Source organism: Saimiri boliviensis, chromosome 1 (assembly GCF_048565385.1).
Source record: "Saimiri boliviensis isolate mSaiBol1 chromosome 1, mSaiBol1.pri, whole genome shotgun sequence".
In the NCBI taxonomy this organism is placed as follows: domain Eukaryota; kingdom Metazoa; phylum Chordata; class Mammalia; order Primates; family Cebidae; genus Saimiri; species Saimiri boliviensis.
In genome coordinates, this window is record NC_133449.1 from 166,913,390 (window position 1) to 166,925,767 (window position 12,378).

Genomic DNA, 12,378 nt, shown 5'->3' on the forward strand with positions numbered 1-12,378 from the left:
GGAGGTTGCAGTGAACCGAGATCGAGCCATTGCACTCCAGCCTGGGTAACAAGAGCGAAACTCCGTCTCAAAAAAAAAAAAAAAAAAAAAAGAAAAGAAAATTGCATGCCTGTTTTCCTCTAAATCTTTGCACCTGAGTCTCAGCACACCTGCTCCTCCTAGTAAATTACAAATCTCCATGGACAAGAGTACTCCTTTCAGAAGGGAATGGGAGATGTCTTTATTCAGCAAAAGAAATACAGTGTCATATAAATTAGCATGACAGGCGTTGAAATCAGAAAAGTGGGTACAGAGTCCAGCATTGCTCCCTACTAAGGCTGTGATATTAGGCAGCTACTTACTCCCTGTATGTACTTCAATTTTTTCATCCATGAAAATGGCAATAATACCTTTCTTCACAGAGCTGTTACTGGTGGGGATGGGGAATGTGTCAAAAGGTATGCTACTCATCCTTGGAAAACTAGTTTCTTACCTTTTTTTCTTTTTTTTTTGAGACACAGCCTCGCTCAATATCCCAGGCTGGTACTGGCTCACTGTAATGTCTGCCTCTTGGGTTCAAGTGATTCTCCTACCTCCCAAGTAGCTGGGATTATAAGCATGTGCGACCACACCTGGCTAATTTTTGTATTTTTAGTAGACACAGTGTTTCACCACATTGCCCAGATTGGTCTTGAACTCCTGACCTCAGTGATCCACACCTGCCTAGACCTTCCAAAGTACTGGGATTACGGCCTAGGCACCAGCAACCACACCTAGCCAAGGCTACCTTTTTTAAAGAAGAAAAAAACCAAGCATCATTTCCCCCATGAAGCATGTGAAAAAACTGAAGCCCATGGATGAATAACTGGCTTTTTTGGGAATGGAGTATGGCTGTATCACCCAGGCTGGAGGTTTAAGCAATTCTTTTGACTCAGCCACCCGAGTAGCTGGGATTACAGGCATCCACCACCACACCTGACTACTTTTTTTTATTTTAGTAGATACAGAGTTTCACCATGTTGGCCAGGCTGGTCTTGAACTCCTGATTTCAAGTGATCTGCCCGCCTTGGCCTCCAGAAGTGCTGGGATTATAGGCGTGAGCCACCGCACCTGGCCAAGTAACTGGCTTTTAATAAAAGACTGTCTCAGAAACAAAAGATGAATTTCATGTACAATTTCAAAGCTGCAGATCAGTTACAGCTCCTTTGAACCACTGTATCAAAAATACTGTATCAAACCAATACTAATGCCCAAAATAATATTGGGCATTAGTATTTGACAACACCTGCCTTGTCTAGGAAATTTACTAACTTTTGCCTGGGTAGTTACATGATCTCTTTCCCTTTTTGACATTGTCCAAGATCCTAATCATCTGCGGCTGGGTGCGGTGGCTCACACCTGTAATACCAACACTTTGAGAGGCTGAGGTGTGTGAATCTTTTGAGATCAGGAGTTCAAGACGAGCCTGGCTAACAAGGTGAAACCTTGACTCTACTGAAAATGCAAAAATCAGCTGGGTGCAGTGGCTCACGCCTATAATCCCAGAACTTTGGGAGGCCGAAGTTGGTGGATCACGAGGTCAGGAGTTCAAGACCAGCCTGGCCAACGTGGTAAAACTCCGTCTCTACTAAAAGTACAAAAATGGCCATGCGCGGTGGCTCATGCATGTAATTCCAGCACTCTGGGAGGCTGAGGCAGGTGGATTGCCTGGGGTCAGGAGTTTGAGACCAGCCTGGCCAGTATGGTGAAACCTTGTCTCTATAAAAACACAAAAATTAGCTGGACATCATGGCAGGTGCCTGTAATCCTAGTTACTTAGAAAGCTGAGGCAGGAGAATCGCTTGAACCTGGGAGTTGGAGGTCGCAGTGAGCTGAGATTGCCCCATTGCACTCCAGCCTGGGCAACAGAGGGAGACTGTCTCAAAAAAAAAAAAAAAAAAGTTAGCTGGGTGTGGCAGCACACATCTGTAATCCCAGCTACTCGGAAAGCTGAGGCAGAAGAATAGCTTACCTGGGAGGTTACAGTGAGCTGAGATCATGCCATTGGACTCAAGCCTGGGAGTGAGGCTCTGTCTCAAAAAAAAAAAAAAGAAAGAAAGACAGACCCTAGTCATCTACTTATACTAAATCCCCTTCAACATGTACTGTGTTATTCCGTACTTACTAACATGAAGTTGGAAATGGTTTATATTATCATTCCATAATTGTGTGGCAGATAATTTTCTCTTTTTTTTACATATTTCTTCCAAAATGTCTAGTGCCCAACTCACAGCAGATGTTTGGTGAAGCCCATTAGCTTACTAGTTAATAGCAAGAGTCCATTTCTGGGCTTCATTTTCATATACCCAGACGTGTATTTTGGAGGAAAATCTAGTTGATAAGGTCACAGATATGGCAGGAAAACAAAAAGAACCCTTTATTTTTGACTATGATCATTCTTCTAAAGGAGATCTTAGAAGAACAAATGTAATTGTGAAAACAAGAGTACAAACTCAACAGGCAGAGTTACCTGTATGACAAGAACCAGCTGTCAGGCACAGGAAAATGTCAAGTCCTCTGAACCTGAAAGGTTTGTGAGAAGAGTAAAGACAGTGGGCAAGGATCCTAAGTGTGTCAAATAGCATAAGAAAAAACTGTATCAGAGGGAGCTTCATCAGACTTGAGTACAGTACCCAGTGAGAAACTTCAGACTCTCAATTTCTAACCTGCTGGAGAAAAAGAGCCTTGAACCTTTCTAATCCCTTCTCCCCCTCACTAAGATAGCAGGCTGCTGAAGAATTAAGAGACACCTACAGAATGTATCCTAGGAGAAGGTTCTATTCTGAGATCCCTAGAGAATAGGCTGGACTGAGAAGAAATTTCTACTGTCCAGGCTCTTAGTTGGACAGATCCAGCAGTGCGAAGGCAAATTTCTCCTTCCTACTCTTCAAATAGGCTCTAAGACCATTTAGCCCTGCTGCAAAGCTGACACTAATTTTTTTTAACAACGAAGTTATCATCTCAAGACAGGGGGTTGTGCTCACTGGGCCAACCCTTAATCTCTGAAGAAAGGGTCCAACTGGTGTTTGGGGGTGGGGAAGATGGGAGAGACCTATAACCTCCACTGCACTCTGCCTTAAATGATATTCTAATTACGTACTCTTGCTTACCTAGCAGTATGTCCAGAGTAAGCCTTCCTTCCCTGGAAGGATAAGTATATCTGCCATTACAATAACAAGTCTGTCAACCCTTGAAATTCAAAGGGAGTAATTGTTCATTAGGTTCACAGTGCATAGAACACCATGCCAGAAACAATGGCTGTTAGAACTAGTTCTGAGTTGAGGCAGACAGCCTATATACTTAGAGGAAACTAAGGAACACTACCACATCCTTTCTAGCATATATACTCTGCCCTCTTCCCCTTAACACCTCTTTTCTCTCTCACTTATTTCTCCATTTTCTCATAGTTCAGACCTGTTGGTGATATCTGTATCCTGATGCCTTAATAATACAATTCTCCATTAGGATAGCTCTACAGAATCAATGTTTGTATATACAAAAGCAAAGAGCTAACATTTACAGAGCACTCTCAATGTGGCAAATGTGGTGTTAGGTATTTTAACATGTATTATCTCAATTGTTACCACCTAATCCAAGATTAATGTCCATAGTTACACACGTGGAAACCCAAATTTGGAAACAGCGACAGGCCAACTTCTGTAGTTGTTTGTGGATCCTACATTTGTGTCTTCTTACAAAACTTAAAATATTCTAGTTCTTGACTTATTTCTCCTGTGGTCTTTATTTTTTATTATTTTTGAGATAGTCTCACTCTGTCACACAGGCTGGAGTGCAGTGGCACAATCTCGGCTCACTGCAACCTCCACCTCCAAGGTTGAAACGTTTCTCCTGCCTCAGCCTCCCGAGTAGCTGGGATTACAGGCCCATGCCACCACACCTGGCAAATTTTTGGTATTTCTAGTAGAGGGAGGGTTTCACCATGTTGGCCAGGCTGGTCTTGAACTCCTGACTTCAAGTGATCTGCCCACCTCAGGCTCCCAAGTGCTGGGATTACAGGCATGACTCAACATGCCCTGTCCTAATGTTGTCTTTTAACCCGTCTAACCATCAAAAGAGTTTGCGGGGTTGGGAGAAGGGCATGGAAAGAGCCAGAATAGAAGTTGAAAAAAGTCCTCTTAAAGAGACTGAACTTTAAGTTGTTCAGGTGTTTGTATCAAAGACCACAAAGCATCACTTTAGCTACAACTAGCTCTTCAAGGATACTGAGGGGAGGGAAAAAAAAGAATGTGCAATTCAGTGCTTTGAGAACATTCTTTCCATCATCATTTAGGTCAATATTCTATTAACTAACAATGTTTACTTGGGGAAGGTACTCAAACACATCTAACATACCTTAATTTATTCAAAGTATATACATTAAGAAATCTGTTCATATTAATTATCTCTAAGATTTAGAATATTAACAACCTATTCAATGATCTTGCCAAAACATTAACTTTTAATTATATATAATCCAGTGGGGAATCTTTAAAAATGGTTATATTTGGGGGCAGGAACAACTAACGTTATTTCATTCAGTTAGGATATCAACAAGTTATTTTTAAGTAAACAGTAAGTTTTCAAAACGCCTAAACACTACAGCAGAAGTTTGCAAGCTGCACTGACCTTCAAATAAGGGTTATGGCTAGAAGATAATCTAACCAAGTGTTCATTAGATATGAAACACAGAAGGTTTCCTGGTGAAGATAAGTGAAAAGATATTTTAACACCCACAGACACAACTTAACCCAAATTAACACTGTCCATTCCTTGGTCACATTCGCCACTGTCCCTGGCTAGAACAGGCTCTAGTTATGCTTTTATTAACACTACCTGAAAACTATAAGTGTCCAACACTATTTCTGAGGCCACCTCTTGCCTGCACAGAAACTACCAAAGAGAAAAAACAAGCAATAATTCTCCCCTTTTTTCTAACATACATTCACCTGTTTTAGCTCTTTATTCAAGTTACTCTCAACCAGTTTTGGTTTATGTATACATTTGTCCTCATAGGCCAACAGTGGAGAATACACCAGGAGCAGTCATGAACAGGGAAGAACTACCATCAAATTTAAGTGGGGCCTATGTCTACCAAAAGAATTAGCTGGTTAGTTTACTAGCACACACAAACTAACATGCGACCAGGCTTACCTGAAACCAAATAAGCACGTTCTACTCAAACAAAAAATCAAGTTATATGTGTGACACTCCTTTCAACTCAGAAGATTAAGTATAAAACAGAATGTATCAAGTTTCCTATTTTAGTAATCTGGCCTCTATAAACGCTCTTCCACTCATGTAATATAAAGCAGAATCTGTTACAGCTCAGTCTACAGTTTAAGGAAGTCTAGCTTTGTATTTTCTGAAAATAAAATATAACCAGTATAGCACATTGGTTTAAGTTCTAAACTCTGCTACATTTTTGCTGTGACATCTTGGACAAATTATCTTTTAGCCTCAGGTGTCTTGTCTACCAAATGGTGGCAATAATTGTTGTGAAGATTAAATGACTTAATAATGTGCGGTAGCACAGCCTATAACATAGTATGTGCTTAATAAATTATTTTGCCAACATACTTCCCCCCTCTTTATTCAGATATAATTAGTGAGCCCATTTTGCAGGTGGTTCCTTTTCCAAGCTACATTAAATTTGGGTCATATTGCAAGAGATAATTACATATGATTATCTTAACTTCAAAATTACTCTTGCTCTAGCAAATTTTATTAACTGCTGTTAAAAACCAATCCTTGATTCCTATGCCTAGAATTCTACACTGCTAAGGGGAGGAGAGGGCTTTTTCATTTCCAAAACAATTCTGTTACTTCACCACTAAGTCTCACTATCTTGTGCCAATCACCAACGCCTGGAAACAACCTGTTTCCTCCTGAAAACCAGAGTATCCCAAAACACCAGCAAATGCAGATTCATTTTGTCATCCAGTTTGTCTTTAAAGTCCATTACAATTCTCCTAAAAATATTTTAGCCCTAGGTAAAATAGGAAGAACATTTTCCACTGTCCACCATCTATGAAAATCTAGAGTATGACTTTAACACAAGTTGGCAATGAAACTATACCCCTCTCCAAAAACTGGTATGTAATAGGGAATCTTCTGACTCCTTTACCAATACTCAGAGATGGCCAATATTTTAAATTTCCATGGGATCAAGATGCAACCAAATCCTGATTAAAAGCAAAGCAGGACATGATTATTAACCACAATGTTTAGAGGAAGATCCTCTAGCTATTTTAGATAGCTTAATGATGCCTAAAATATCCAAACTCAACAACTTGGAAGACAAGCTGTGCCTAATAACTTCATTTTTAGCATGCTTTAAACTTTATTGAACTTTGCAAAACAAAGAGATAAAGCCTTCAAAGAAGGGTTTAAAAGTTTCTAGTGGCTGGGTAACACAGGTAGAACAAATTTAAGAATGAGTTTCCTTCATCAAGCAGTAGATAATAATGCTGTTACTTATTAAGCAATGTTATCTTCAATGTTACTTCAAACAGGCAAATTATAGTCATGAATGAAATTTTTTGGACTGTTTCAGAGAACATAACGTATGCAAATTAAAATGCGTGAAACTGCCTGCTAATGACAGTAATAAGAACAAATCCACAGGTCATATCCACCTTTAAACAATACTGCAACAACAACAATCTATAAAACGCAATACTGGATTGAAGATTTCAATTAACACAGAAGAGCCTACTGAAACAAAAGAACCTGGCTAATTCCTGGTAGTGCAACATAACGGGTCGTGACCGATATTACCCTTTCTGTACAATATTCTCACATTTTGGGAATAACTATTCACCCTACCATATGGCACAAGTTCCTGTAAGATTATTAAGAAGGTCTGAATATTCTATTAAATTCAAAGAAAAACGTAAGGACTAAAAAATACGCTACTACCTTCGACTCATATTAAACAAATGTTTCTCCAGTAAACCGGAGTGCACAAGCCCAAGTCACTGAATGGGGCCAAACTTTTAGAAGCCTCATTCCAAATAGAACTGTCCCCAATTTATTAAGAACAAAACACTAGCAAAACCAACCTGTGAACTGGGCCTTCAGTACAATTAAGCACACTCTTTTTCATAAAACAGTCATAAGGAAGAGTTTGGAGGAGCTGTCATTCTAAAATTGCAACTCTACCCATAAATGACAGTCCTGGGCTGGAAACCAGAATGTCAAATTCTTGTGCTGAAATCAACTTTTCACATGGCCTGAGGCAGGCCATTCTGCTATTCTAAGAATGCTCAGACATACAAGTATGTAATAATGTTCCAAACACTTTTTTTTGGGGGGGGGCATTTCCTGTAAATAAAGTTTCCATGACTGGGAAAGGAACAAAATAAAGTAATAAACTAATGAAACAGGAATACCTCTGGCATACCCTCCTCAAAGGAACTTTTTTTTTAAAAAAAGCACACACAGCTAATTTAATCTAGCCTACCATAAACGTACAAGACTCAAAGCCCATTTAATTCAATTCTGAATCTCACGCAACAAGCATTAAGTTCATCGGGCACCTCTACAGCGATATGCCCACAAGTTTCAGAGAAATGCCAGCAGGGACTCTGTAGTTATGATTCATATCAAACGGCCCCCTAATCCGTATTTCTCCTGGACATACTCATGCAGATTCATCAACCAAAACCTACCCAGCACTCCTCACACAGCGCATACGCTGGCATTTTCAGTTTATAGCTGGGTCCTGGAACAGCTAAAACCAGGAAGCTGCGGGGTAATTAGAGGACTTGGGCGAAGTCATCTTGGGACAGGTGGAAGACCCAGAGAAATCAGCAGTCAGAAAGAAGCTATCCCTGGCCACCTCTGCGTCCCGTCCCATCCAAACTTCACCCACCCGGGTCTCAGAAGCCCAAGAGGGGGAGGCCATTTTAATGAGGCCTGGCTAAGGAACGTGAAAGGAGAAGAGGAAATTAGGAAAGGGCGTTGGGAAAGGAAGGCCAAGCACTCTGCCACAACAGCGCCCGAGTTGGGTGGCAGCACCTGGAGCCCGAAGAGAGAGGAGCTGGACCTAAGGGCCAGGGAGGGGTGCAAAAGTAGCGGTGGCCTACCACGAGGGGGGCCGAGTGGTCTAAACCCCGGGAGCGCGGGCCCCTTACCCCCATGCGGGGAAAGGACCCCTTCTCGGGCCAACCGCGCCGACCCTCGCCCCTGGGTCAGGGGCTACTACCCAGAGATCCAGAAGGCGGGAGTTGGCTAGTGCCTGGTTCTCCTCATCCGGCCATGCGGCGCGGGGGCGTCCATCCTGAGGGGTCCGGGAACCAAGAGGGCACGGGGGGTGCCGGACGCGGCGCTCACCCGCGGGCCGCCTCCAAGCTCTTAATGAGCTTCTTGATCTTCCAGATCTCCACGTTCCTGTCGGCAGCACTGGGGTCGTCCGCCATCTTCTCGCCTCCTCCTCCCTAGAGCGGCCCGGCGGGGCCCGGAGACACCAAGACCACAGAGTTAGCGCCGCCGCTGGGGCAGAGCGGCCCCCTTCCTCGCCACCCCCAGAGGCCCTCTCCTCCCCGCCCGGCGCAACTTGCCGCAGAGGTCGCCGGCGTTTCCCTCCCCGTGTCTCACCTAAGGGCCCAGTCCTGGGCGGCAGCGGCTGCTCCTCCCCGGCGGCGGCTCCGCGGCGGCGGCGGCTCTGACGTAGGACACCGGCTCCCTCTCTCCAGGCAGCTGCATGTGTTGCAATCCGCTCACATGGGGCCTGTGACATCACTTCCTCCGCCAGGGGCGGAGTGGAAGGCGGCGGGCGGAAGGGAGGGGGGCCAGTGCGAGTGAGGAGAAGTTTGCGTCCGCCGCGACTTCTCATTGGCTCTCTGCTCCTCAGCCTACAATGAACCTGCCGATTGGCCTCAGCTGGGTCCGCGCTGCCTTGTGAGGTAGAGGCTGGAGGCGGGAGGTACCACCCTTCTTCCGGCCTGGCAAGACAGAGGAGGAAGCGGGCGGAAGCCGGTGAGTCTCGCGAGTTTACTCAGAGCCCGTCAGGCTCGAATGGGGGTGGTTCTTAAAGAGAGAAGACTGGGGTCGTCGTCTTTTCCGTCCCTCCTCCATGAGTAGGGTGGACATCCGAGGCTCTGCGACGCGAAGCTAGGCAGTCGGCGATGCGCGGTTTGAACGGTGCATGAGAACCCGCGAAGAGGCGCCTCGCGCGCGGCGGCTTCTGAGCTGACGTAGTGCTGCGGTGTGCGTGCGTCACGGCTGCGCGGAATAGTGTGGAGGAGTCCTGTCCAGTAGGTCTGGCTGAGGAGCCTGCCTCCGGGCAGTCTGGGACCCTCACCCGTAGGGGCGAATCAGGCCTGTTCTCTCTGGCCCCAGAGCTAGGACGGGCTCACTTCGGACTTAGAACTTTATGGGGTAGAAGAAAGCGGGGGCTGCCTGAGTTTGGAGACTTGAGGTATCTGACCCCATGTGTGGTTTGGCCTGAGCCGTTGAGAATGCAGGTGGAGAGAGTGTTGAAAGAAAATGGGCATGAACATACGGTTAGAACATTGTTTTTTTGAGTTCGGATTTTTAGGTGGCTACTTTGTCTCCCCTCTCCTCGTTTGGGTTCAAATATTGAGCGCAGACCGTGTGCTGGACCCTGTTTTCCTGGGGATACAGAGGTGAACCAAACATGACAGTACTTCCCCTCGTGGAGCTTGTAGTCGATTGGGTTTCTCACCGTTTGTGATTTTATACTTTTGTATCATAAAATAATTATACAAATGCTTAAGTACTTAACGGTGCTCTGAGAGTGTATGGCGGAGACCCAACTCTGAAATGAGACCCAAAGGATGAGTAAGAGTTTGTCGGGGGGAAGCAGAACACAGTTGAGGAGTACAGAAACGCCAGTGTGCTGGCACAGGGTCAGGGACGGGGTGAGTGGTTTGAGGGAGCAGCGGGGGAAGAGATCATGTAGGGTCTTTTAAGCCAGATTCAGAAGTTTGGCTTCTTTCAAGAACGGTGGATAAAGGGTTTAGAGCGATGGTTGGACTGGAGAGAGCACAAGAGAAGGCCAGAGACCATTTTGGCTGCTTCATTATCATGTGAGAGTTGATTTTCGCTTACCTAGGCTGGTGGCAGTGCAGATAGAAGTGAACGGAGGGCCTGGTGCAGTGGCCCACGGCTCTAATCCCGGCACTTTGGGAGGCCAAACGAGGAGGATCGCTTGAGCCCAGGAGTTCGAGAGCAGCCTGGGCAACATGGCAAGATTCCATCTCTACAAAAAAATTAGCCGGGTGTGGTGGCCGGCACCAGTAGTCCCAGCTGCTTGGGAGGCTGAGGTGGGAGGAACCCTTGAGCCCAGGAATTAGAACCTGCGGTGAGCTGAGATCGCGCCACTGTACTCCAGCCTGGGTGACAGAGCGAGACCTTGACTCAAGGAAAAATAAATTAAATAAATAAATAAAAGTAATTAGGACTGGATGATAGATTGGATGAGGAAAACGAAGAATAGTTTCCAGAGTACTGAAGTGGTGACATTTACTGAGGTGGGAAAGGTGAGGAGCAGGTGTTGGGAGATGACAGAATTTCATCTTGGGCCTGTTAAGTTTGAGATTGCTTATGAGACATAAGTAGTAATATCAATCATGCACTTTCATTTGTATGGTCTTTGAATACTTCTTGCATGTTTTATAAACTTTGTTCACACTTTGAAGATGGTGGTATGACCCCCATTTCATACATGGGGAAACTGAGGCAAAGAAAAGTGAAAGAGACTTGCTCAGAGTTCCACAGCTAGTTTATGGCTGTCCAACTCCATGTTTGGTGTCCAGTCTATTATAGTGACCCCATTACCTATATTTTCATAGGGTGGGGACATGGTCATACATACTTCTGTCCCCCAGGAATTGAATCTCAGGTTGGAACATCTTCTTTGGGTTCCATTTTGTAGTTTTTGGCATATGTTCACTTGTTAAATAATATTGTACTCCTGCTGTCAGTGTCATTCACTGTGTTTAGTAGTGAATGGAGGGGTCTTCTTAGTCATAAACACTACTTACTGACTAGGAATCAGTTGTGTCCAAGGTTTTCCTTATGTCATTCCTCTTGCCCTAGTTCCTCCTTTCTATATTAGATTGCCCTACTCTACCTTTCCTGTTCTTTTTTGTTTGTTTGTTTGAGATGGTATCTTGTTCTGTTGCCCAGACTGGAGTGCAGTGATGCCATCTTGGCTCACTGCAGCCTCTGCCTCCGGGGTTCAAGCGATTCTCCTGCCTCAGCTAGCCGATTAGCTGGGATTACAGGCATGTGCCACCATGCCTGGCTAACAGTATTTTTAGTAGAGATGCGGTTTCACCATGTTGGTCAGGCTGGTCTCGAACTCCTGACCTCATGATCTGCCTGCCTTGGCCTCCCAAAGTGCTGGGATTACAGGCATGAGCCGGTGTGCCCGGCCCGAAAGTTCTGTTGAGTTGGTAGCCCTAGGTTTGAAACCTGACTCTGCTCCTTAACTTGGGAAAGTTATTCCTTAAATCTTTCAGAATTTTTTGCCTGTAAAATGGGATACTACCTATTTTATGGGACTGTTGGTGGATTAAATAATTTACATAAAGCACCTAGTACCCTTTCTAGTATGCATATGTCATATATTAGTTCCCTTTTAATGTTAGTTCCCTTACTTTTTTAATGTTTCCTAATTTCTTCTTTCCTTTTCCACTATTTTCTGTACTCATCTATTGAGTCCTGTAACATGACTCAGTTGTTCTCTAGCAGAAAACAAAAGTTGAGAGACCAAAGGTGGAGCAGATCCAAAGTACAATTCCTAGGGATTTGTTTCTCCTGGTGGAAAGAGGAAGCCAGTACAATAGGAGTGTGGGATCTCTTCCTCAGTCTACTTAAGTGCTGTTAGAATTATTAGTAATTGTTAGAAGCTTGTAGCTTTTCAGAATTGGAGTTTAAAATATTGGGTATTTATATGTCCTAAATGTGGTATAAATTGAAATATATTTGCTCTTTGCCCCTGGTTCCCTTGCAATTTCCTAAATGATAGGAGTGTCTTTTTTTATTCATAATGAGCCTCTTTTGATCACATCTGGGTTTATGCTAACGCAGTGGCTTATGGTGGATCTGGTCATCAGAAATATGAAATGATTACAGAGTTGGAACTTTCAGCCCCACCCACTGACCACTGGAGAGAGTAGGTAGATGCTGGAGATTAAGCTCTGTAAAAACTTGAACAAGATTTGATGAGTTTCTAGGTTGGTGTATGCATCTATATGATGGGAGGTTGGCACATCACAACTCCACAGGAAAAGCTCCTGGGCTCAGAACCCTCCTGGATTTCACACTATGTACCTCTTTATCTGGCTGATCATTTGTGCTTCCTTTGTCATATCTTTCATAATGAATGGG

General features: G+C 44.2%; 1 protein-coding gene and 1 long non-coding RNA gene across 4 annotated transcripts in view; one reads left to right on the forward strand and one right to left on the reverse strand.

Annotated features, from left to right (window-relative positions):
- The window catches only part of ETF1 (eukaryotic translation termination factor 1), a 34,832-nt gene extending 26,075 nt beyond the window's left edge, over window positions 1–8,757 (reverse strand). The window contains exons 1-2 of one of the 3 annotated variants that reach the window (XM_003933937.4): window positions 8,617–8,757; window positions 8,353–8,456 (exon numbers count right to left, since the gene is read on the reverse strand). In XM_003933937.4, coding sequence (XP_003933986.1) covers window positions 8,353–8,438 — 86 coding nt within the window. In that variant the 5' untranslated portion in view covers window positions 8,439–8,456; window positions 8,617–8,757. Of the gene's footprint in view, window positions 1–8,153; window positions 8,457–8,616 lie in introns of all 3 variants that reach the window. The other 2 variants (XM_010344486.3, XM_074380003.1) reach the window with 2 other exon arrangements.
- A 1-nt stretch (window position 8,758) lies between these two features.
- LOC141580202 (uncharacterized) overlaps window positions 8,759–12,378 on the forward strand; it is a 92,527-nt gene continuing 88,907 nt past the window's right edge. Inside the window, exon 1 of the long non-coding RNA XR_012512307.1 lies at window positions 8,759–8,997. This is a non-coding gene — a long non-coding RNA (uncharacterized LOC141580202). The remainder of the gene's footprint in view (window positions 8,998–12,378) is intronic.